Source organism: Schistocerca cancellata, chromosome 12 (genome assembly GCF_023864275.1).
Source record: "Schistocerca cancellata isolate TAMUIC-IGC-003103 chromosome 12, iqSchCanc2.1, whole genome shotgun sequence".
Classification (NCBI taxonomy): domain Eukaryota; kingdom Metazoa; phylum Arthropoda; class Insecta; order Orthoptera; family Acrididae; genus Schistocerca; species Schistocerca cancellata.
In genome coordinates, this window is record NC_064637.1 from 147,481,565 (window position 1) to 147,507,544 (window position 25,980).

General features: G+C 40.3%; 1 protein-coding gene across 1 annotated transcript in view; it reads right to left on the bottom strand.

Moving 5' to 3' along the window:
* The window catches only part of LOC126109398 (transmembrane protein 161B), a 109,350-nt gene that overhangs the window by 50,556 nt on the left and 32,814 nt on the right, over nt 1-25,980 (bottom strand). Inside the window, exon 4 of the mRNA XM_049914428.1 lies at nt 11,879-11,992. Coding sequence (XP_049770385.1) covers nt 11,879-11,992 — 114 coding nt within the window. The remainder of the gene's footprint in view (nt 1-11,878; nt 11,993-25,980) is intronic.

Genomic DNA, 25,980 nt, shown 5'->3' on the forward strand with positions numbered 1-25,980 from the left:
TTTGTCTGAAACATTCCTTTACACCATTGACAGATGGCGCTGGAATTGAGAAAAAAAGTAAAATTTGGGAAGAACTCTAATTTATTTAGAATTATCTGAGAAAAATGGATCAAATCAATACAAAATATGCACCAATTATTTTGTTACATCAAATTAAGCTATTTTTGTACAAAATTAACTGTATCCAACTTTTATTGTTACCCAGGAACGACAACATGGACATAGTAGAATGATGTTCCCATGGGGTGCTTCATTAGTGAGTGCCCTTGCCTCTCACAATTTGGAGGCTTAATTAATGAAATTAGCCATGAAGAATTTGTTCAAAATTATCCCCATTTGCTTCAATGTATAAAGTCCTGTAAATTTAAAACGTGCCGCACATTTTTAGCGTAATAGGGAGCTGCTCCAACCTGTTGGAACCACATTTGTAGCCTAGTTTCTAAATCAACATCTATCATTAGCTCCGACAAATCATTGCAGAGAAGTTGTAAATAAGATTCCCCAATAACATTTCGGTAAAAAAAAATACGGTCCTATCAAGTAACCGTTTAAAATTGCACATCAGACCATTAACGACCATTTGTGTTGATTGTCAATGGGTCTGTGCCAGTGTGGATTGACAGGGGACCAATAATGACAATCATGATGATTTAATTTGCCATTGTTTTTGAATGATTCACCTCCCATCATTTCCAAGGCCCATTGGCAGAAATGCACGAGTATTTGCATATCTTTCGGCATTAATGCTTGTGTTAGTGTGATATGATATGCATGATATTTATGTGCCTTCAAAAGCCTCAAAACAGTTTATTTTGGTACTCCAATTTGTCTCCGAATCACACAACTACTAATTTCAGGATCCAGTTGAACACAAGTGAGAACGATAAGGGTACGAGCATCATTTTCATTGTATTCGCGATGACGAGTTGGACGGTGCATGTATCCATTCTGAGCTCGTTGAGTGCAATTTCGAATAATGTTTTCTCTTGTATGTCATCTGTTTGGGAAACAGATTCCCATACAATTGCGCATCTGCAGTGTAGTTGTTACGGCATTCACCTAAAATTAACATCATATCAACAATCTCTGTAGGAGGATAGTGAGCCATGTTTCGCTAAAGAATAATTTACTTTCATCAGTTGATGTTTACGGTTCACAATCTGAAAGTGAAGTGACGTCTGATCGCATTGCACTGACCTTAATACTGAGCCATAGTTCGCAGTCTGGCCACGGTAGCGCCACAGTCGGGTGAGTAATGCAATTGTGAAGAGTTCCCTTACGAGATTTTAATACCATTCTGCCTCCCTCCATCAAAAACTGTGGTGGGTACGATACAGCTGACAGGTGTCACTGAATGCGGATGTGGAGGGGCACGTGGTCGGCTCGCCAGTGTACCGGCTGGTGTCGGCCTTCGTGATCAGAGCCACTAAGTCTCAATCGAATAGCTCCTCAATTGGACTCACACGGGCCGAGTGCACCCCACATGTCTAAAGCTTCAGGCAGACCCGGACAGCCACTCATCCGAGTGCTAGCCGAGCCCGACAGTGCTCAACTTCGGTGATCTGACAGGAATTGTGTTATCACTGATAAACTACAGCAAGGAGAAGTTACAGGTCATGCAGAAGCGATTCCTCAGGAAATTGTGGGTATAGTCTTGAATGAAAACTTAAAGCAAAAACATTAATGAGAACTGTGTACAACATACACTGAAGTGACAAAAGTCACAGTGTAGTGAGAAGCACATATACAGACGATGGCAGTATTGCATACACAAGGCAGGAAAGGGCAGTGCATTATCGGAGATGTTTTTTGGTGTCGGGTGAGTCACGTGAAAAGTTTTCCGACCCAATTATGACCGCACAACAGGAATTAATGTACTTTCAATTCGGAATGGTAGTTGGAGTTTGACATACAGGACATTTCATTTCAGGAACTGTTAGGGGAATTAAATATTCTGAGATCCACAGTGTCACGAGTGTGGCGAGAATAGCAAATTTCAAGCATTATCTCTCATCACGGACGACGCAGTGGCCAACGGTCTTCACCTAACGACTGAGAGCAGCAGCATTTGCATAGAGTTGTCATTGCTAATAGACAAACGACACTGTGTGAAATAACCGCAGAAACCAATATGGGACATACAACGAATGTATCCGTAAAGACAGTGCGGCACAATTTGGCATTAATGGGCTGTGGTAGCAGACAACTGACACGAGTTCCTTTGCTAACAGCATGATATTGCCTGTGGTGCTGTAACATTACGAGTCAAGATAGCTGTAATGGAGATTGAATAGCGGAAAGATATCATTAAAAATGCACGCCGCACGATTTGTGGCGATTTGTTTGGTCATAATAGTAGTAACATGCTTTTGAATACAATTAAAATATAACGGCGATACCTGTTTAGTGTTATTGGAAACAATATGTAGTAAATTAATGAGTAAGATAGCCGATCCTATAAGGAGAGGTGAAATTGGGCATATTAAGGTGTTTTGCTTTATGTCGACTAAGCCGATTATACGGCGTCTTTTTTTTCGTTTACTCTTAGAAAACAAAAAACAAACAAGTAACGAAGTGCTAATTGTGCGTTGTGAAAATATAGGGGCGAATTTTAAATAGCTACAGTGGATAGTCAGACTAACAAATGGACATTCAGTTACGCGAAATAGCGACAGCGAAGTGTGGTCATTAAATTGAGTACACCTACAGGGTGGTCAATTCCGGGATAAGTCTATTCGCATCTCACGAGGGACGCGGTATTGAGACCGTTTTTTTTTTCTTATTATATCACAGAGAGCGGGCTTCAATTTATAAAAAGGAGAAAAGCTGTATCATTATCATTGACTGTTGGTGTTAAGCAACCAAAACTGTTCATCAAAGGGTTTCGGTGAATGAGTGGTGAATCCGAAATGAAACTGTGAACAAAGTTATGTTAAATAAAGCAGAAGAGACAAGACAGTTTGGTCGTATCTTATTATTCCATCAATCGTAACATTTCTTCTCGTTGTACGAAGCCTTTATAGACGATCGTTATGACAATTTGCTTTGAAAGGATCTCGTTAGGAGTTAAGTTTTGGGGACCTGGTCAACAGGGGATAGTTCGTAGATCTTAACTACTGCAGCTATTCTGGAATCGGGTGCTACCGTGACCGTTGTGTGTTGTCAATGGCTTAAGGTCATCATATCCCATGCTCTAAGATCAACGTGCCTTTCCTCTTGGTATAACGGTGTCTCACGGTAACAACGACAACGCCGACGGCGAAGGAAGATACGGTAGAAGTGGCGCCACAACGTGCGGCTCGATCGATCGAGGATTGCTGCATCGAGTCGAGTGTCATCCGGATTCACGAACCCTAGAGTTGGAAAATATTGTAGCAGCCAGTGAGTCTGTCCAATGAAAGAGGTATTCTTCAATAATCGCTAAAAGTGAGCGATACTTCCAGGTATGATTAAAATAACTGTATAATTATAAAAAAAAAAGGAAGTTGAGACTTGTGATTTCGGTAGATAAATATATATAAATACATAGTGAAAATAAGTGTATGTCTTGGTAGTGAATAATCATGTCAAAACGAACAAAAAGAATACATGATAACGTGCAGTTGAGTAGAGTTATGAGCAGAGAGAGAGAGAGGAAAGTGAAGAGGATATGGATGATGCATCCCATGAGCTCAATCTGGGACAGGAGACATGTACAGATAATAATACAGTTATTGATTTAGAGCAGTTAGGAGATTCAAATACAATGATAAGTAAGGTAAGCAGCATGGGAGAACAAAGATCTTGAGGTTTCGGAAGTAGATCAGCAAGTTGATCCTCAAAATGGAAATATTAATCAAAAAATGTTTGATATGCTGGTATCAATAAATACTCAAATGGGTGTAATGAATGGAAGACTTGGTTCACTAGAAAAAGATAATAAGCAATTAAAAGAGGACAATCAAAAGTTAAACGAAAAATTTGAGGACAAATTTGGTTCATTAGAAGTTAAAATGGATTCTTTGGAAAGCAAACTGAACACCTTTGATTATAAACTGGAAAATACTAAGAAAGAATTAAAAGCGGACTGGGAGACTTAATTGAATGCGAAATTTGGAGAACTAGATGTAGAGTTTTCTAACACCTTAGAAAGGCAATATAATAATTTAATGGGAAAACTTCATGACGTAGAAAAGAAATATGAGGTAGTTTCGAAGAGTTATGATGGCCTGTCCAATAGGATGGTTAAGTGTGAAAGCAGCTGTTTCAATGCTAGTGTACAGATAGAAGAGCTTTCGAAACAAATAGTCGAGTTTGAGTCCGATGCTCGTAAGGGGATTGACAAGTATTCAGTAGATCAAACTAAAAGACTTGACGAAGATCTATCTGAATGGATAGAAATAAAAGGAAATGAAATTGTAGACAAGGTTAAGACTACTATTGGATCCCAGCCAAATGAAAATATCAATGAGCACCTAAGTAGAAATGATGAATTAATTAAGCTCTTCACTAGTGAAATTCAGAAAATAAAAGAGAAAATAGTTGATGAGTTACCTAAATGGCAAAAGGAAACCGATCATAAATTGGCGGAGTTAGAACGAAAGTCATCACAAAATTTGTTGACAGAGGACGAACGTTCGGAGAATAGGTCAAAAAACAACCAAACATGTGAAAATACGAAGTACAATTGTGGTGAAAATTTGCATTGGGAAGTTGATGATTCGGTTGGTAAAGACGATGATTCTTTTGGTCAGCGAGGATATTTGTCTTCTTTAAAGGTGGAGAACAGCATTTTTAAAAGTAGACAATTCCCAACATTCTCCACTGAAAAGAACAACCTGCATCCGAAAATCTTTATCAATATTTTCAAAAGAATATTTCCACGTAGCTGGTCAGAACACGACCGACTTCAATTTATAGCATCCAAAATTACCGGAGAAGCCGCATTATGGGCCGCTGAAGTAAATGAAAGTTGCCATACTTGCGCTGAGTTTGAAAACTTTTTTTGGCTAAATACTGGTCGTCGAGTAAACAAGAGAAATTAAGAAAAGAGGTTTGCCAACCTGAGTATTTTAACAGTAAAAGGAGTACTTTAAGGCAATATTTTGAAAAGTACATACATAAGACACGTTATTGGAGTAATCCAATTTCTCATAAGGAAGTGACCAGAATTTTGAAGGGAAGGTTGCCCATAAATATACGTGAAAAGTTAATAAATGTTCCTGACCACAATGTAGAAAAGTTCTTGTCGGTGATTGACTCTATAGATATGATTATGGAAGACGCAAGACAAATGAGTGGTAATCAAATGTCGACTCACACTCACAGTAATACGAATAATTATAATAATAATAACAATTTAACGTATGATAATAATAATACCGAAAACCAGGTCAAACCCGCATCACAGGAGCGTGGACAATCTTCATCCTATGGTTGCAATAAAAACAATGATTATAATAAATATAGAAGAGATACTTACTGTGCTAGAGGTAAACCTCGATATGGTGACGCGAATGTGCATAGTAGTGATATTAATAGGAGTAACAGGTACCCAAGTGATGATCCCAATTGTATTCTACCTTGGGAAGGTAATTCGAAGCATAATGTTCATCGGCAGGATGGAACAAATGCCTCGAGTCCTCATCCAGCACAAGGAGTTATACCAATGGGTGAAGGAGCCTCCAATGTGCGACGGGGTGAATACCATAACTCGGATCATACTGTACGGATTGTGAAGTGCATGAACCCCCACCGATGACTCAACGAGATAGATTAAACTAATACCAGTCACCAAATGCCTTCCTAGGATGACTGGAAAGGAGAAGGAAGGCAGGCATCAATTTGAACTGAGAGTATTAAGGTACAATAATGATCAGGATATAAGGAATGAATTAATTGAAGAAAAACCTGAAGTTTCTAATAAATGTGGACAAATTTTACAGGCAATAATTCCAACAAGTATAAATAATGTTGATGTTGAAATATTAATTGATACTGGAGCAACTATTAGTGTCATGACGCTGGACTGTTTAAAACAGATAAGCCGAGGGGTAAAAATACCCACTTTTCCTATCACAGGATGTACCGTGTCTGGTGCGTTCAGCGCAAAAATGCAAAAAGTTGTGAAACAGGTACGTGTCGACGTTACAATACGGGGGGCTCAAATAGAAAGTACATTCCTGGTTGTTCCTAAAATGACAGTACCATGTATCTGGGGTTTGGATTTTTTATGTGAGACCGGTGCAATCATTAATTCCAATGGTAATGTTTTGACAGCCACCCTGAGAAACGGCCGAGTAATTCCAAATCAGTTGTGTATGAATCTAATGGTAAAATATGTCAGTATTGATGATGAAAATGTGTACGATATATGCCTCATTGAATGTTCTGAAGAAATGATTGATAAAATGTCATTGCAGGAAAAGGTGTTAGAATCAGAATATTTATCTGCTATCCAAAGGGACGAACTGTACTACTTGTTGGAAACATATCAGTCGATTTTTAGTAAACGTCCGGGTATAATAAAAGACTTTGAATTCCATATAAAGACGTATGCACATAAACCCTTTTGTCATACTTCCTATTCTATCCCATGGACAAAGAAAGAAGTAGTCAGAAAGGAAATCAATAAAATGTTAGAATGGGGTATTATTGAGCCCTCAGATTCCGAATATTGTAACCCTCTTGTGGCGGTAGTTAAACCCAATGGTGACATCAGATTGGTGTTGGATGCCAGAGAGATCAATAAGATCATTATACCTGTACAAACGCAACCGGAGAACCTAGAAGAGTTAGTACAAAAGTTTTATGGTGCCCGCTTCTTAACTTCTTTGGATATGCGTAGTTCATATTGGCAAACTAGAATATCGAAAGAATCTAAAAAATATACTGCATTCATTTTTCTGGGCCCAAGTTACCAGTTTACCGTCATGCCATTTGGGTTGAAAATAAGCGGTGGTGTTTTCATATCGGCATTAGATACCGTACTGGGCAGAGACCTTTTGAATGAAGTTACGTTATATGTGGATGATTTGCTAATTGCTTCTGAAACTTGGGAGGAACATTTGGACTTATTAAGAAGAGTTTTTGCAAAATTTTTGGAATACGGAGTTACTGTAAATTTGAGCAAATCCAAGTTTGCTCATAACCAATTGAAATTTCTTGGACATATGATCACTCCTGAAGGGATAAAACCAAATCCTAAAAAGATGGATGCGATTAACAGATGTGCTTATCCAAAAAATAGGACGGAATTAAAGTCATTTATCGGCTTAGTTTCATTTTTTCGACGATTTTTACCCAATCAGTTAGGAAGCCAAGACTGTTTGTTACGGCTGTTAAGAAAAAATGTCATGTGGGAGTGGGATTCCGAATGCACGCAAGCTTTTGATAACATCCGCAATGCTTTGACTAATGCTCCACTGTTACATCATCCGAGACTTGATCAAGATTTTTATATTGCTGCGGATGCTTCTGAAACAGGATTGGGTGTCACTCTTTTCCAGATGGACAATCCAGAAGATATCAGTACCATCAAAATAATTGGGTTTGCCAGCAGAACACTCTCCAGCTGTGAACGTGCATATTGTACTACTGAATTGGAAGTACTGGCCGTGGTCTGGCCCCTTAGAAAGTTTCGCTATTTTGTATATGGAAAGAAGACCATTGTATTCTGTGACCACAAAGCTTTATCTTTTATTTTAACAGGAAGGATGTTCCATTCACGTTTAACCCGGTGGGCCTTGCTACTGCAAGAATATATTACGCTCAAATACATTAGAGGGAAAGACAACATCATAGCCGATGCTCTTTCAAGACTACCGAAAAGAAAGAATGACGACGAGTGTGAAGAACGGACTATTGACTTTAAAGTCATGAATTTATCAAGGCAATATTGTGAGAGGCAGATTTCACAGCTATGTCGAAGTCTTCCACAACTGCAAGAAGATGATAAGTTGTGGAAAGCCATTAGGCATGCTGTTGAAAGCAAAACGTTAAGTCACTCTCAAGAACAGTATCAATTAAAATCCGGAATATTGTATCGAAAGAAGGATGAAGAAGATGTTTGGAAAGTTTGTGTTCCAAATAAATACTTAGAATCACTAGTATGGTACACTCACTTGAATTGGGGTCATTTTGGTGCCGCTAAATGTACAGCCAAAATAGCACAATACTGCTATCATCCAAATTTGGGACGTATAGCTACAAATATTCTTAAGAAGTGCAAAATATGTCAGAAGGCGAAACCCATAAACTATTGTTGGAAGATAGAATTACATCCTATCATCCCACAACAACCTTTAATGTTGGTGTCATGTGATGTCTGTGGACCATGTCCCATGACACGTGGACGGTTCAAATATGTATTGGCTTTCTATGATCTCTTTTTCAAAATATGTGAAATTATATCCTTTGAAAAATCTCCACGTTCGACCCATGTTACGCAAATTTATCAACAACTATATAACTGAGCTTGGCAAACCTATAATGGTCTTGACAGACAACGCTGCTTATTATACAAGCAAAGTATGGAGAGACACTATGAAAGAACAAGGAATCCAGCACATTTACATCTCAAGATTTTACCCTTGTGGAAATCCGGTTGAGAGAATCTTCCGAGAGTTGAACTGATTTTTACGGACGTACATACCCAAACAACATTATAAATGGATTGATTGGATTTATGAATTTGAGAAAGTGTATAATGACTTACCACACTTATCGACAGGTTATTCACCTAACCAAATAGTATTTGGTGAAAGTATTGTGCCAGAATGGATGAAGAAATTACCTGCGATAGAACAAAAGATTACCAAGAAAGAAGATATGGTGAAGAAGGTCTATGAAAACCTGAAGCATCATGCACAATTGAGAAAAACCCGTTTTGATAAAAATGTGAAGAAAGTAGTCACATATGATGTAGGGGAAGAAATTTTATTGAGAAATCACCCAAAAGCATCAACCAGGAAAAGACTGAATAAGAAATGGCAATATTTATATACAGGTCCATACAAAATAATGAAAATACCTCATGAAGGGAGCTACATCCTGGCAGATTGTGATACTGATGTAATTAAAGGCTTGTTCCCTCACATAGACCTGAAGAAGTATTATCAATAATGAGCAAAATATAGATTCAAGAAACACTGAATGATACCAAGACTACACTCAGTGGACTAAATAAAAGCACCAGTGGATAAATATGTACTTATACTAACTTACAAAGAAAATTAAAGAATGTACCGACGATTTCCATGAGATACCTTCTTGGTACCAGCAACAATGTCGATGCTGAAATACGATTTATCCTCTCACCGAACAGCGAGGATGGATGAGTTAAAAGTGGAATTAAGAGGAACGGAAAAGGACCAAATCCTCTCTGGTTAAACAAGTGGCCTAATAAGCGTTTTGGCCTAGGACGCCAATCGTCGAACCCGGCTGTGATCCCTGCCTTGCACAGTCGGTTGAAGAACTGAGGGCTTCATCCAAGAAAAAAAAAATGTGGTGTGAATATGAAGTGATTAGTGCGAAGTGTTTCTAAGACAACCTATAAACAAATGTGGAATTTAGTTAAGGGCATTTTGTCTAGGCCCATTAACTCAACTTAAATATTGTAGAATGTATGTACTGACTTGTTGAGTGAATCTGAGAGTGAGTGTATTCGCCGAAACAAATACCCTCTCCTGTCACTGTTCAAAAAAAAAAAAAGAAAAGCCTGTTCTGTCTGGAACCCTCTTCAACACATCACAGTCTGGGGGGCCGTGTAACATTACGAGTCAAGATAGCTGTAACGGAGACTGAATAGCGGAAAGTTATCATTAAAAACGCACGCCGCGCGATTTAATTGAATGGCGTAAAGTTATCATTAAAAACGCACGCCGCGCGATTTGTGGCGATTTGTTTGGTCATAATAGTAGTAACATGCTTTTGAATACAATTAAAATATAACGGCGATACCTGTTTAGTGTTATTGGAAACAATATGTAGTAAATTAATGAGTAAGATAGCCGATCCTATAAGAAGAGGTGAAATTGGGCATATTAAGGTGTTTTGCTTTATGTCGACTAAGCCGATTATACGGCGTCTTTTTTTTTTCGTTTACTCTTAGAAAACAAAAAACAAACAAGTAACGAAGTGCTAATTGTGCGTTGTGAAAATATAGGGGCGAATTTTAAATAGCTACAGTGGATAGTCAGACTAACAAATGGACATTCAGTTACGCGAAATAGCGGACAGCGAAGTGTGGTCATTAAATTGAGTACACCTACAGGGCGGTCAATTCCGGGATAAGTCTATTCGCATCTCACGAGGGACGCGGGTATTGAGACCGGTTTTTTTTCTTATTATATCACGGAGAGCGGGCTTCAATTTATAAAAAGGAGAAAAGCTGTATCATTATCGTTGACTGTTGGTGTTAAGCAACCAAAACTGTTCATCAAAGGGTTTCGGTGAATGAGTGGTGAATGCGAAATGAAACTGTGAACAAAGTTATGTTAAATAAAGCAGAAGAGACAAGACAGTTTGGTCGTATCTTATTATTCCATCAATCGTAACATTTCTTCTCGTTGTACGAAGCCTTTATAGACGATCGTTATGACAATTTGCTTTGAAGGGATCTTGTTAGGAGTTAAGTTTTGGGGACCTGGTCAACAGGGGATAGTTCGTAGATCTTAACTACTGCAGCTATTCTGGAATCAGGTGCTACCATGACCGTTGTGTGTTGTCAATGGCTTAAGGTCATCATATCCCATGCTCTAAGATCAACGCGCCTTTCCTCTTGGTATAACGGTGTCTCACGGTAACAACGACAACGCCAACGGCGAAGGAAGATACGGTAGAGTGCCTCTCCTGAGCACACGGCCATATTGGTTTAACCTTAACAACTGGAAAACCATGGCCTGGTCAGATGAGTCCCAATTCCAGTTGATAGGAGCTGATGGTAGGGTTCAAGTGTGACACAGACCCCAAGAAGCCATGAACTCAGGTCGTCAACAGGGCACTGTGCAAGCTCGTGGTGGCTCCATAACTGTGTGGGCTATGTTTGCACGGAACGGACTGGGTTCTTTGGTGCAACTGAACCAATCATTCACTGGAAATGGTTATGTTCATCTCCTTGGAGACTATTTGCAGACATTCATCCATGGACTTCATGCTCCCAAACAACGATGGAATTTTTACAGATGACAATGTGCCATGCCACCGGGCCACAATTGTTCACAACTGGTTCGAAGGACATTCTGGACTATTTGAGTGAACGATTTGGCCACCCAGACTGCCCGATGTGAATCCCACTGAATTTTTACAGGACATAATTGACAGTCAGTTCGTGCAAAAAATCCCATACTGGCAACACTTTTGCAGTTACAGACAGCTATAGAAGGCAGCGTGGCTCAATATTTCTGTGAGGGACAGCCAGTGACTTGCTGAGTTCGTTCCACATTGAGTTGCTGCTCTACACCGGGCTAAAGGAAGCCCAACTCGATATCAGGAGGTATCCTTCGATTTTTGATGACTTAGTATAGTTTGATGTGCAAAACCCATATGGTGACATGCAAGTGCCACTACCATATTATCTTCAATAATGAATGTGAGTGAAGCAGAAAATATGCAAGTTTGTGAACTTAGTAAAACAGTCACAGACCTCAAACAATTCCATTCAACAAGGATAAACTTAAGCAAAATTTCCACTATAGAATAACATTAGCATGACATCCAGAAAGTACTACACATTTTCCTAACTGGACACTACTACATACAGGGGAAGGGCAGTTATTCTTGAAAAACTCATCATTTGCAGACTTTCAATAGAGTCTTACAAGGAATACTTCAACAAGCTAGGATGCACTTCTGCCATATTGCCACTCGCCTTAAATGCACACATACCTTTCACACTCACCTCCGTCAAGATGTAAACAATAGCAGCGTACAGCGAGAAGTCGACAAACCACTGGTACTCACTGTAGTAGCGCAGATGGACGACATCCAATGAGGACACCTTCGCCGTTTCTAGCTGCAAGAGAGGCAAGTGTATTTATCAAATTAAGACAATTTTAACTCTCTCTCTCTCTCTCTCTCTCTCTCTCTGTCTCTGTGTGTGTGTGTGTGTGTGTGTGTGTGTGTGTGTGTGTGTGAGAGAGAGAGAGAGAGAGAGAGAGAGAGAGAGAGAGAGAGAGAGAGAGAGAGAATTTATCAAAACAGTGAGCGTGTACGCAGAAGTTTCCAGCCATTAAGTGAAATCTTCTGTTCACAACAGAATAATGAATAGGGTACAAGTATAAAAAACCAGAAACTATTTACATAGATCAAATATCACCTGCAGATGGTGCACAGGGACAAAAGCATATGTTCATTGTCAAAATGAATAACTAACAAACAGTGACTGATTAAACCTCTTTCTCCTTCATTATCACTTGTGGCAACATGATCTGGCTATGGGAAATATTTGCTTCTCTGTTAGCTTGTCCTTCAGTTACCTACTCCTCCTGCATACTGCAGTATCAATTGTCACAGTTCTAAGCCTTAGAGAACTTCAAATGCACCTCATCATTCCTCAGTAGTTCCGCGTCGCACTTCTTTCCACACCGATTCTTCTGGATGATTCTCTTAAACCTCAGTCTACTCTTCACCATTATTAAATTGTGATATAAGTTTACAACTGCTCCTGGGTATGCCTTACAATCCGATAGCTTGATTTTGGAAACTCTGTCTGACCATGAGGTAATCCAACTGGGCTCTTCCCATGTCTTTGGAGCTTTCCCAGGTATACCTTCTCCTTTCACGATTTTTGAATGGTATGTTCTATTACTAGCTGAAACTTATTGTACAACTCAATTAGTCTTTCCCCTCCCTCATTCCTACTACCAAGATTATATTCTTCTGTAACTCTTTCTTATATTCATTCTCCTAATACCACATTCAAATTTCACAAGATTATTAGATTATCATCTCCCTTTACATACTGAATTACATGTTCAAATTCCACATGATTATTGGATTATCATCTCCCCTTACATGCTGAATTACATGTTCAATACCCTCATATTTCCCAACATCTTCGTCTGCTGCTTGTGACATTGGAATACATACCTGAACTATTGCTGTTGGCATTGTTTTGCTGCTGATTCTGACAAGAACAATCCTGTCACTGAACAGTTCACAGTAGCCTACACTCTTTCCTACCTTACTTCTACATCTCCACATAAACGCACAGCAAGCCACTGTAGGTCGCATGGCAGAGGGTACCTGGAACCACAACAAGTCAATTCCTTTCCTGTTCCACTCACAAATAGAGCGAGGGAAAAACTACTGTTATATGCATCCATATGAGTCCTAATTTCTTGTATTTTATCTCCGTGGTCCTTATGTGCTATGTGTGTTGGCGCCAGTAGAATCGTTCAGCGGTCAGCGTCAAATGCTGGTTCTCTAAATTTTCTCAAGATAGTTTATCGTCTTCCCTCCAGGGATTCCCATTTGAGTTCCCAAAGCATCTCCATAACACTTACATGTTGTTCAAACCTACCGGTAACAAATCTAGCAGCCCACCTCTGAAATGCTTCAATGTCTTCCTTCAATGCAACGGATCCCTAACATTCTAGCAGTTTGCAAGAATAGGTTGTACCAGTGTTCTATAAGCGGTCTCCTTTACAGGTGAACCACTCTCTCCTAAAATTCTCCCAATAAATGAAAGTCGACCATTCACCTTCCGTACCACAGTTCTCACATACTCGTTCCACCTTTGCAACGTTATGCCCAGAGATTTAAACATGTACATATATACTCTGGTAACCACCAAGCAGTGTGTGGCAGAGGGTACAATTTGCGCCAAAGTCACATTCCCCCCCCCCCCCCCCCCCCCCCCCCCCCCCCCCCCCCCCGTTCCACTCACGGATCACGCGAGGGAAAAACGACTGTTTGAACGCCTCAGTACGAGCTCTAATTTCCCTTATCTTTGAACGGTGATCATTACGTGATTTGAGAGTTGGTGGTAATAATATATGCTCTACATCCTCAGTGAAGATTGGATTTCGGAATTTAGTGAGCAGCCCCTTCTGTTTAGCGCGTCGTCTATCTGACAGTGTGTCCCACTTCAAACAATCTATGAGATTTGTAACTTTCTCGCAATGGGTAAATGTAATAGTCACGAATCTTGCCGATCTTCTTTGGATCTTCTCAATCTCTTGAATCAGACCCAATTAGTAAGGGTCCCATACAGATGAACAATACTCTAAGACTGGATGAACTACCAATAAACCGCAATCTAGAGTTCGACTTGCCCGTTACTTGTGTAATCTGATCATTCCATTTGAGATCATTTTGAACAGTCACACCCACATACTTGACGGATGTTACCGCTTCCAAAGACTGGGTATTTATTTTGTACTCTTAGATTAATGGTGATTTTCACCTTGTTATACGCAGTAGGTTACACTTACTAATACTGAAAGATAATTGCCAGTCATTGCACCACACATTTATTTTCTGCAAATCCTCATTGGTTTGTTCACAATTTTCATGTGATACTACTTTCCTGTAGACTACAGCATCATCGGCAAACAGTCTAATGCCGCTGTCGATACCATCAACCAGATCGTTTATGTAAATCGTAAAAAGCAGTGGCCCTATTATGCTGCCGTGGGGCACGCTTTTTTCTGCTGAGGTCACCCCATTCAGGACGACATACTGCTCTCTGTCTGTTAGAAAACTTTCTATCCAACCACATATGTCATCGGATGAACCATAAGCGCACACTTCTTGGAGTAAGCAACAGTGCGGAACTGAGTTGAACGCCTTTCGAAAGTCAAGAAATATGGCATCAACCTGGGAGCTGTGTCTCGCATGACTGCTGTTTCCTAAAATTGTGCTGATTTCTGCAGATGAGCTTCTCAGAGTCTAGAAAGGTCATTATGTCTGAACACAAAATATGTTCCATGATTCTACACCAAATCGATGTCAGTGAAACTGGCTAGTAATTATGTGCATCCGATTTTCTCCCCCTTTTTATAGATTGCTATGACCTGGGCCTTCTTCCAGTCCTGTGGAACTTTCCGCTGTTCCAATGATCTCTGATAGATGATGGATAAGAATGGTGCTATATTTGTAGCGTAGTCAACATATAATCTTATGGGGATACTGTCTGGGCCAGATGCCTTCCTGGTGTCTAAGGATCTTAACTGTTTTACAATAAGCACTTGACTGTGTCAAAACAAGTGGTGGAGTGCAAACATGTAGTGCATGGAGAATTGTCCGAACATTGGACATACCCGTGAGCACAGTGTGTAAAATCCTACGGAACATCCTTCTTTGTATCCATTCAAAATTACCCATGTGCACAAGTTGCTTCCTGCTTACCTGCCAGCAAGAGAGACCTTCACTTTAGAATTTCTTGCTTGCCTGCAAGTGGACAATGACTGGTCCCAGAAGATTTTGAAGGACAGCCGAAGCTCACTTCCATCTGACAGGATATGTCGATACACAGACTTGTCGAATATAGGCAACAGAAAATCCACATGTAAATCAACCAGTACCACTAAATCCTGAAAAGGTCACTACGTGGTACGTGTTCACCCCATCATTTATCATAAGGTCATATTTTTTCAAAGAGACAGTTGCTTCCAGTCCTGTTACCTGTACCGTCACTGGTAAGTGCTCTGAGTGTCTTTTGCGCAACCACGTCATTCCAGCTCTCCAACAGTATGGACGGGATCATTTTTATGCAAGATGGCACACCTCTGCACATTGCAAATCCAGTTAAGCAGCTGCTGAAGCGCCTTTTTGGAAATGCTAGAATTATCGGCTGCCATTTCCCTACAGCCTGACTGTCCCAATCACCTGACCTTAATCTGTGTGACTTCTGGCTGTAGAGCTATCTGAAAGATGATGTGTTCAGTGTTCCGACTGCATACTTAGCTGCATTGAATGCACACATTGCGCAACACATTCTGAACGTGACCCTGGAAACACTTCGATCAGTTGTGGAACATGCCGTTTTTCAATTTCAACTTGTTGGAGAAAATGGTGGACAGCACATTGAACGTGTTTTGCGCCAGTCACACGAAAATTAATAATCCCATTTGATTTTGACTGATCCTTTTTATTTGGTTTTTGGCCTCAGGACAATTAAAATCTGAGGTGATTGATGCTTTTTATGCAGTTTTTGGCCTTGGGACAGTTAAAAACCGATTTTTCCCATCCCATTTGATGCTGTGGTGTATGGGCTTACATAACTAACAGTATCACACCTGTCGACCCATGCATACTGAGTAGTACAGTAAGTGATAAACTTTTCCCTCTCATCATTTTGTTGGGGCGTCACTGAAAAAAAGTTCCTTGTAGGTTTGAAATTGTGTTTCAAGTTGGCTGGAAATTGCTAACTGCTGTCATTCTCAAATAACGGATGAATAAAAGTCTGCGTATTTGTGTATCGTCAGCTGTCCTCAGTCTGCAACTGTGATGCAGGTCTTATTTTATTAAAGCTTTAACATAAGATTATAACCCCTAGTGAGTAGACTATTTTCGGATTTGGCAATAATTATGTGAAATACTGAAAATCAAATTTTTGGCTGCTCTTGGAATCCATCAGACTGGCAAACGGCAACTGGTATTGGGTTCTAGGTGCTGGTAACATAGATTAATTAATGCTTTCTCCACTACATGGTTCCTCTTATCAGTCAAGATACTGTATCAGCAGGCTGTTACAAATTTTTCTGTAGTTTACACTGGTAAGAACAAAATCATGGCAGTCCTCATCCTGAACAGAGAATAACTTCTCGAACTGTTTTGGAGTTAACCCATGATCTGCTTGCAAAGAATTATTATATTTATTTTGACAACTGCTACCCCAGTCCAGATTTGACTGACAATCACGTTCAAGAAATCATTCACACTGGAGAATTGTACAAACATACCTTAATTTGACCATCAGACAGACTCCCGTATGGACAACATAGTAATACGCATCTCTCACATAGATAAACAGCTGAAAGATTTGAAAGTAAATAAATCATCATGTCCGGATGGTATCCCAGTTCGATTTTACAAAGAGTGCTCTACGGCATTGGCTTCTTACCTAGCTTGTACTTATTATGAATCTCTCACCCAGCACAAAGCCCCAAGCAACTGGAAAAAAGGCGCAGGTGACTCCAGTATATAAGAATGGTAAAAAAAAAGCAGACCTGCAAACTTACAAACCGCTGCCCCTAACTTCTGTTTGCTGCAGAATGCTTTAACTTATTCTCAGTTCAGATATAATGAACTTTCTTGAGACTGAGAAGCTTATGACCACAAATCAGCATGGTTTTAGAAAGGACTGCTTGTGCAAAACTCAGATTGTCCTTTTCTCGCATGATATATAGTGAACTATGGATGAAGGGCAACAGGCAGATCCCATATTTCTAGGTTTCCGGAAAGCATTTGACATGGGGCTCCATTGCAAGCTTTTAATGAAGATATGAGCAAACGGAATAAGATCACAGATATGTGAGTCGCTTGAAAACTTCTTAAATAACAGAACCTGGCATGTTACCCTCAACGGCGTGTGTTCATTAGAAACAAGGGTATCGTCAGGAGTGCCCGAGGGAAATGTGAAGGGACTGCTGTTGTTCTCTATAAACATAAATGATTTGGCATACAGGGTGGGCAGCAATCTGTGGCTGTTTGCTGACAAAATTTCCAGTTGGTGTGGTGAATTGTAGCTAACCTTAAATGTGAAAAAAATGTACGTTAATGCATATGAATAGGAAGATCAAACCAGTAATGTCTGGATACAGTATTACTAGTGTCCTGCTTGACACAGTCAAGTCATTTAAATGTCTGGGCATAACGCTGCAATGCAATATGAGGTGGAAGAAGCATGTGAGAACTGTGGTAGGGGAGGCGAATGGTCAACTTTGGTTTATTGGGAGAATTTTAAGAAAGAGTGGTTCCCCGTAAAGAAGACCGCACATAAGACACTGATATGACCTAATCTTGAGTACTGATCGAGTGTTTGGGACTGTACCAGGTCGGACTGAAGGAAGATATTGAAGCAATTCAGAGGCAGGCTGCTAGATTTGTTACCGGCAGGCTCAAACAACATGCAATTACAACAGAGATGCGTCAGGAACTCAAATGGGAATTCCTGGAGGGAAGGCAATGTTCTTTTTGAGAAACACTATTGAGAAAATTTAGAGAAGCAGCATTTGAAGCTGACTGCCGAACAATTCTACTGCTGCAAACACACATTGTGTGTAAGGACCATGAAGATAAGGTAAGAGAAATTAGGGCTCATATGGAGGCATATAGACAATCATTTTTTCCTTGCTCTATTTGGGAGTGGAATAAGAAAGGAAATGAGTGGTAGTGGTACAGGGTACCCTCCGCCACACACCGTACAGTGACTTGCACATTATTTATGTAGATGTAGATCGACATATAAGAACACCGACACTGTCAGCATGATATCGTGAAACATAAAGGTGTTCCCATACTTCTCCAAAAATGGACAAACTGAAGGAGGGCAAATATGTAATGGCATATGGACACAAGCAGATGATGATGAAATGGAAGGACAAAAGAGATTCTACAATGGGCAGCAGATTTGATAACAATATATTTCAAGAAGTAAACTCAAAGAACAGCAAAAACCAAATGTTGTCACGGATTACGAAAAGATACGGAAGGTGGGGATGGGAGAGAGATTATCTTGCTTTACATTACATGGGAGCTTGTCGAATATCTTGCCACCAGTGTACACAACTCTATTCTGAAGTCTTCACCAAAGGGGGAAAGTCTACATGAAAATTTGTGTATTGTATTGCAACTGTAAACCACAGCACAGATGAATAATTTTTACTAGTGGCAACAAAACCTACTGAGGAGTAAATGTATTGGGAAGTGAGTGTGAGAATTCCTAAAACAGACTTCTGCCAAGACGAACAGTTATCTAGAAGGGGTGACCAAAATGTTTCCATTCAAAGGCCATACATTCTACAATTGGTAGAGCTGTACAGTCTAGAATCAGAATGCCGATCATGCAAAATTCCTGTGAGCAACAAGGCAATCATCTCACTGACGAACTAGGTTGAAGGTACCCACTCGGTAAAACACAGTGTCCTCTGCATGAAGAGATTCATAACTGCCTGCTACAAATCCACACCCGAAAGGAATTGTCGGCCTTTCGAGCCCTTTTTTATGGGACCAAGGGTGTGATAATTGCATAGGGAAAGATCAGGAATAAATGGAAGGTGCTATAGTGTCTCCCACTCGAGTTGGCATTGCTTCTGTGTTATGACATTTGCAGTACGGGGGCGTGCGTTATCGTGAAGCAGCAGCACCTCTCAGCACAGTGGTGTCACGATGGATTTTGACAGGCATGCTGCCCCATACACATTCTTAATTCTCCGATGGATGTCTACCAGTGTTTGTCCTTCGACAGCCGAGAAAAGAATAACAGCACGTCGTTCCCATTTGGTAATAATGTTGCTGTTGTTTACATTTCCATGTTTAGCACATGCACATAGGAAAGACATGAATGCTACACTAATCCCTTGACAGATACCAAGTTTAGAAAGAAGATATCAGTTTTTTTATTTTTTTTTTTAACTGACAATAACAATCTCAATTTGAAGTCTAATTGTAACAATCTAAACGTAGAAATTTAGGCCTTTAACTGCTAGCGAGGAAGACAAGAGTGGGTGCTGGAACTTTAAAGCAAAATGTTAGTGGAGTGTCGAATAAGATCAGTTTTCAGACAACAAAACAGTTAAAAAAAATTGCATAATCTGAAGGCACAGTAAACAGATACATGAAAGAAGTAAAAACGGGACTTTAATCATGATTCTTGCATTAGTAAAATTTATCTTAGAAAATGTAACGAAACTAAGAATTTCCAGGCTATGTTTAAAAAATGTGTAACAAGCAAACCAAAAGACAGTACATAATGGCATTCCAAACACCTGAAAAAAGTGGGAGAGTTAATTTAAATGCTACTCAATTGCTTTAAACTCGGCACTGACATCAAATTGTGAACATCAGTATGTCAAATCACAATATAACTACAAATTTATGCACCCACAGTAGAGGAGTCAGCGAGGCAACACAGTGTAGAGAAGTGTATAATTTGTGTGTAGCCTGCGCTAAATAGGTGATAAAAGGGTACTACATTACTTCTGAAACAATACTGGTTCACAAAATGATGATGAAATGAACTACTAAAATAAATCAGATAATGAATTCCACAATTGCAGCAGAGGTTTCCGTAACACAGAAATTTTGGCCTAGAACTCGTGATAATTACAGACAAATCGCAAAACTTTGCATGTCTGCAAGTTGCACACATGCTGCAGCAATGTCATCAAATGGCAACGTTCCGATTGCCCCTTATACTGGAACTATTCCTACTGCTCGTGTTTGCTGCAAAAACGCTTTAGTTACTTTAAATAAACTGTAATGAAGAAAATTCATTAAAACAACAGGGAATGAAAACATGCAAAATAACTCAACAATCTTTTCTCTCTGTCAGTACGAGACAAAACAGGAAGAAGGTATACTAAACTGTGAAAAACGGAGCAAAACAAAAATAGTGAATGGTCCAAGCTTAACAAGTTCAACTTTGAGTGGGATACAAGAGCCTCAGCATGGTGGTTAAGTGGTCACGGAGTTTGGCTGCAAACCAGATGAGCCACGTTCAAAACTCCCTTGTACCATATATTTTTATTATTATTTTTAATTTTTTTCACAACATTATGAGCTGTCCGTCTGGTCACTTAAATGTTTGTTCTCTCTCTGTAGTCTTGGCAGGTGTGATACTATACACTGGTTATAGAATATGAGTCAAATGGTAAGAATATATTACCGTCACAAGTAAATGTGATGAATAGTGAGACCAGACGACATACACTATGGGTCAACAGTACCCGGACACCCCTAAAAAACATACATTTTTCATATTAGGTGCATTGTGCTGCCACCTACTGCCAGGTACTCCATATCAGTGACCTCAGCAGCCATTAGACATCATGAGAGAGTAGAATGGTATGCTCTGTGGAACTCACTAACTTCGAACACGGTCAGGTGACTGGGTGTCACTTGTGTCATATGTCTTACACACTCTTTATACATTCCTAAACATCCCTAGGTCCACTGTTTACAATGTGATAGTGAAGTGGAAACATGAAGGGACACATACAGCACAAAAGCGTACAGGCCGACCTTGTCTGTTGACTGACAGACATTGCCGACAGTTGAAGAGAGTCTTAATACAGACCATCACACAGGAATTCCAAACTGCATCAGGATACACTGCAAGTACTATGATAGTTAGATGGGAGGTGAGAAAACTTGGATTTCATGGTTGAGCAGCTGCTCATAAGCCACACGTCACGCCGGTATGCCAAACATCACCTCGCTTGGTGTAAGGAGCGTAAACTTTGGACAACTGAACAGTGGAAAAACATTATGTGGAGTACACAAGGAGGTGATCCAATGGCAGGGTGTGGATATGGCAAATGCCCGGTGAGCGTCATCTCCCAGCGTGTGTAGGACCAACAGTAAAATTTGGAGGCGGTGGTGTTACGGTGTGGTCGTGTTTTTCCATGGAGGGGGCTTGCACCCCTTGTTGTTTTGCATGACCCCATCACAGCACAGGCCTACATTGATGTTTTAAGCACCTTCTTCCTTCCCACTGTTGAAGAGCAATTTGGGGATGGCAAATGCATCTTCCAACACGATCGAGTACCTGTTCATAATGCACGGCCTGTGGCGAAGTGGTTGCACGACAATAAAATCCCTGTAATGGACTGGCCTGCACGGAGTCCTGACACGAATCCTACAGAACACCTTTGGGATGTTTTGGAAAGCCGACTTCATGCCAGGCCTCACTGACTGACATCAATACCTCTGCTCAGTGCAGCACTCCTTGAAGAATGGGCTACCTGCACCTGACTGAATGTAAGCCTCCGAGAGTGGCAGCTGTCATTAAGGCTAACGGAGGGCCAACACCATACTGAATTCCTGCATTACTGATGGAGGATGCCACGAACTTTTAAGTCATTTTGAGCCAGGTGTCTGGATATTTTTGATCACATAGTGTATCGTATGGACGTCTCACAGAAATGAAAACAACTGATACATCGGTGTGAACTACGTTACAACAAAGGAATTCAGGAGTCAAAACTTTCAAAATGGAACGCAACTTCGAAAATGTTAAAAACGTGTGTTTTGACAGACAACACGGAGGCATAATTCACTCTCTCACAAGGTGCACAAATTAGGTACATTAATAAGAGATTCCTTTCATATGACAAACAGTGTTACTAATGCATGGATGACACACCAGATGCGTATTCCGGTGGAGGATTTGGTTGACTTGTGATCAAATGTTTGCAGTTCCCATTCAAAAGCCACTTTTTTTGGCTGCTAATAGAGTAGCTGTGCAGAATCAACTTTCATTATAGATCCGTTCCTTACATCTCACTGTTGCACATGGACATTACACCATGACACAAACAAGTCTGTATACAGCGAACGTGGAGGGGGAGGGGGGGGGGTACGGAGGGGGGCACTAGGGAACACAGCTCACCCACTTCACAGTCTAATACCCTGACCATGGCACCACGGCTCTTTCACACTGCTCTATGGACCATTGGACCATTCACTGTTTCTATTTTGCCCTTTTTCCCTCCCCTTCACAATTCAGTACACTTTCTTCCTGTTTTCTCAGTTCTTGACGGGTGTCGACTAGGCTCTCTTACAACTAAATCTGAGGGGGGTGCGATGGAGTGTTTCTCTTGTGAGGTGTAAGACTACACAATGTATGGAGCACTTTGTTCTTTAAAACAAAACTGCAGTGTGCTGTTTAAACAAGAATCATAAATTCATAAAATTTCTTAGAAATTAAGATTCGGATCCACTTTAATGTGGCCATAGCTGCAAAGTGTTGTGGCAAGAAAACTGCAATCTTCACAAGTCGTTTGGCATTTTCACATATGCCGAAATCTTACAACCAGTGCCCACCACATGACGGGACGCCACCTGGTGGTGTTGTGAGTAGGTGACATGGTACAGAAAGTACAAGATTATCAGAAGTGATTGAAGCGATTTCATAATGTCACTGTAGCAACATTAATTGAGATATTGTCACAAAACTCAGCTCTATAGAAAAACTGAAAAAATTTTGTACTGTTGCAGCCATACATCAGATTTCTGGCATCAGAGCACAGCAGTGAGCAGATAGGCAAGATGGCAGCAGCCACACAGTGCTCAAAATGCATTCACATCAGTCTGCCACAACAGTGCAACGAATTTCAGAATGAAATACAACAGAGCTCAATAATTTCACACGCAGCACACAGAAGTCGACAAACAGAGCAACCGGAGAGCTGAACATACCACAACTGACCGTTTGGGGGGATCTTAAGGGAGCAATTGATGCCGAAGCCTTACCACTTACAATTGCTACAAGCCAATGACAAAGCCAGACGCTTTGAATTTTTGGCATAGTCGCAACACCTTATCGAAGAGAATGGGTTTTGTGAGAAACTCGTCTTCAGTGATGAAGCAACATTTTTTGAGAATGGCACAATGTGCGAATCCCCGCACTATTGTGCATCACGTTTGAGATTCATCAGAAGTTAATGGGTCCTGTGCAATCTTATGGTTAGAAGTTAATGGTTCCTTTTCCTTCTGTGAAAAGACCATTAGAGGACACGTGTATCTGGACATGGTGGAAAATTGGCTCATGCCACAGCTGGAGATCAACAGTGGACTTCATCTATCAATAGGATGCTGTTCCATCCCTTTTCCATAATGTTGTTTGTGAATTCTTAAAAAGAAAATTGAGAAACCGACGGATTGGTCGTGGTGAGGTTGACGATCAGTAATTTGTGCCATCGCCACAAAGCTCTCGCCACCTGACCCGGGTGATTTCTTTGTGTAGGGTTACGTGAAAGTTTCAGTGTTTACGCCTTCTCTACTAACAAACCTACCAGAACTGTGGGCTTGCATCAACAGTGCTTGTGAACATATTGATGGGAAATGCTGTGTGAAACAGGGGAATAGCTTTATTATTGACTGCATGTTTGCAGAATAAGTTGAGGGGAGGGAGCGGCACACACACAAGTGAAAAGAAGAAGAAGAAGACTTCATTGAGTTTTTCTGTGTGTGTACGAAGCACTGTGACAATATGCCAAATAATATAGCTACAGCAAATATGTGAAATCACTTCAATCACTCGTAATAATCCTTAATACAAGGAAAGCAGAGATGACTGAGGAATCATTCAAGCAATAATACTGGTTGTGAATGAGAAATCCACTGAAATAAGTGACTCTGACAAAGGGCTGACTGTTGTGGCTCGGTGTCTGTGAATGAGAATCTAAGAAACAGCAAAATAGTCAGCTGTTCGCGTCCTACTCTCGTGAGCACCTGCAGAAAGTTGTCGAAGGACGGTGGAACTGCAAGTGAGCGATAAGTGTCGAATGTTCACACCTTATCACAGAATGTACAGATCGGAGACTTCCCCACTGTAACACAGGATAGGTGGTAATTGGTGGCAGATCTCTTGGCCACTCTGTAAAGCAGGATAGGTGGGCTATCTGTGGTAGATTACAATGCCGGTGTAAGCACAAGTGTTTCACAGCACAACATTCAGCGCACATACCGTATTTACTCGAATCTAAGCCGCACTTTTTTTCCGGTTTTCGTAATCCAAAAAACCGCCTGCGACTTAGAATCGAGTGCAAAGCAAGCGGAAGTTATGAAAAATGTTGGTACATGCCGCCACAACTAACTTCTGCCGTCGAATATATGTAGTGCTACGCAGGCATGCCCTGTAGGCACAAAGATAAATACTGGCGCCAAAACCTCTGCGTCAGTAAATAAATTTAAAAAAAAAAAAAAGTTGAAGACGAGCTTTTTTCCTCCGCCGCGAGTTTCGACCACTGCATTTTCATACATTATCCAACGAAGTAAATACAAATTCCGTATTGTTCATCTTCGAATGTAGCACAATTTCAGTGTACTACGAAAATCTGACTGGCAAGACTGTTTGGGATGTTTGTCAATATGGCCAACTCTACGTTCTGAATTTTTTCCTATGTGTGGGGAGAGATGGTTGCTAATAGGAACCTGATGAAATTTGAATCACATACAGTATTCTCTTCACCATAAGAATAATACGAATATAAACATTTTGCCATGTATTCTTTCGTGTTTGCTGCTATCTCATTTAAATCCTGTCTGCCAAATAAACTACGAAACTAGAGTGAGACAACAGCAAACGCGGAAGAATATACGTATCGTGTCATGTTTATATTCGTATTATTCTAATGCTTAATAGTGATACAAACAGAAATGAAGCACGGCAAGTGACTAGATTTTTAAATCTAAGATGACTAATTTCTGTGCAGAATTTGATGTAATAAATCAGCGGCCGCAAAGCTTTTCAAACGGAGAAAAATTTTCGCCCAACTCTCGTTCAGAACATGTTCTATCATACGCAGTCTATTATTTGATTCTTGTTGATCATTATCAAAGAAAGCAGCAGTGTAAGTAACAACAAATAGCAGTCTCTTGCCATTGTTTCGCTAATGAGACGATTCCTCTCTTTTTTTTTTTTTTTTTTTTTTTTTTAAATTGTACGCGGCGGTAGCGCGCACAAAAGCAAGCCATGCCGCGAGCCGCGACAGGCCGTAAACACGCACTATCAGAATGCGACAAACAATGCATGACACAGTGCAGTAATGCATTTTCAGCTTAAGAGTGACGCAAACACCTATAACAAAGAAAACGGCACTTATCAGATCAAAGCAAAATAAGCAATCGATTCAAACCAGACGAAGCACGTGAAAAAGGAAGGGCACCCGTATAAATACGGACGGAGCGCCTGACACATAGCAATAGCTACGTGGTAAAGCTTAACTGCTAAGCTTACGACTCGAACCAAACTACTGTAGCTGTATCGTCATTCATTCGGCCTAAATTGTGTCTCATATTACAATGGACCAACTTTGTTTCGATTTGAAG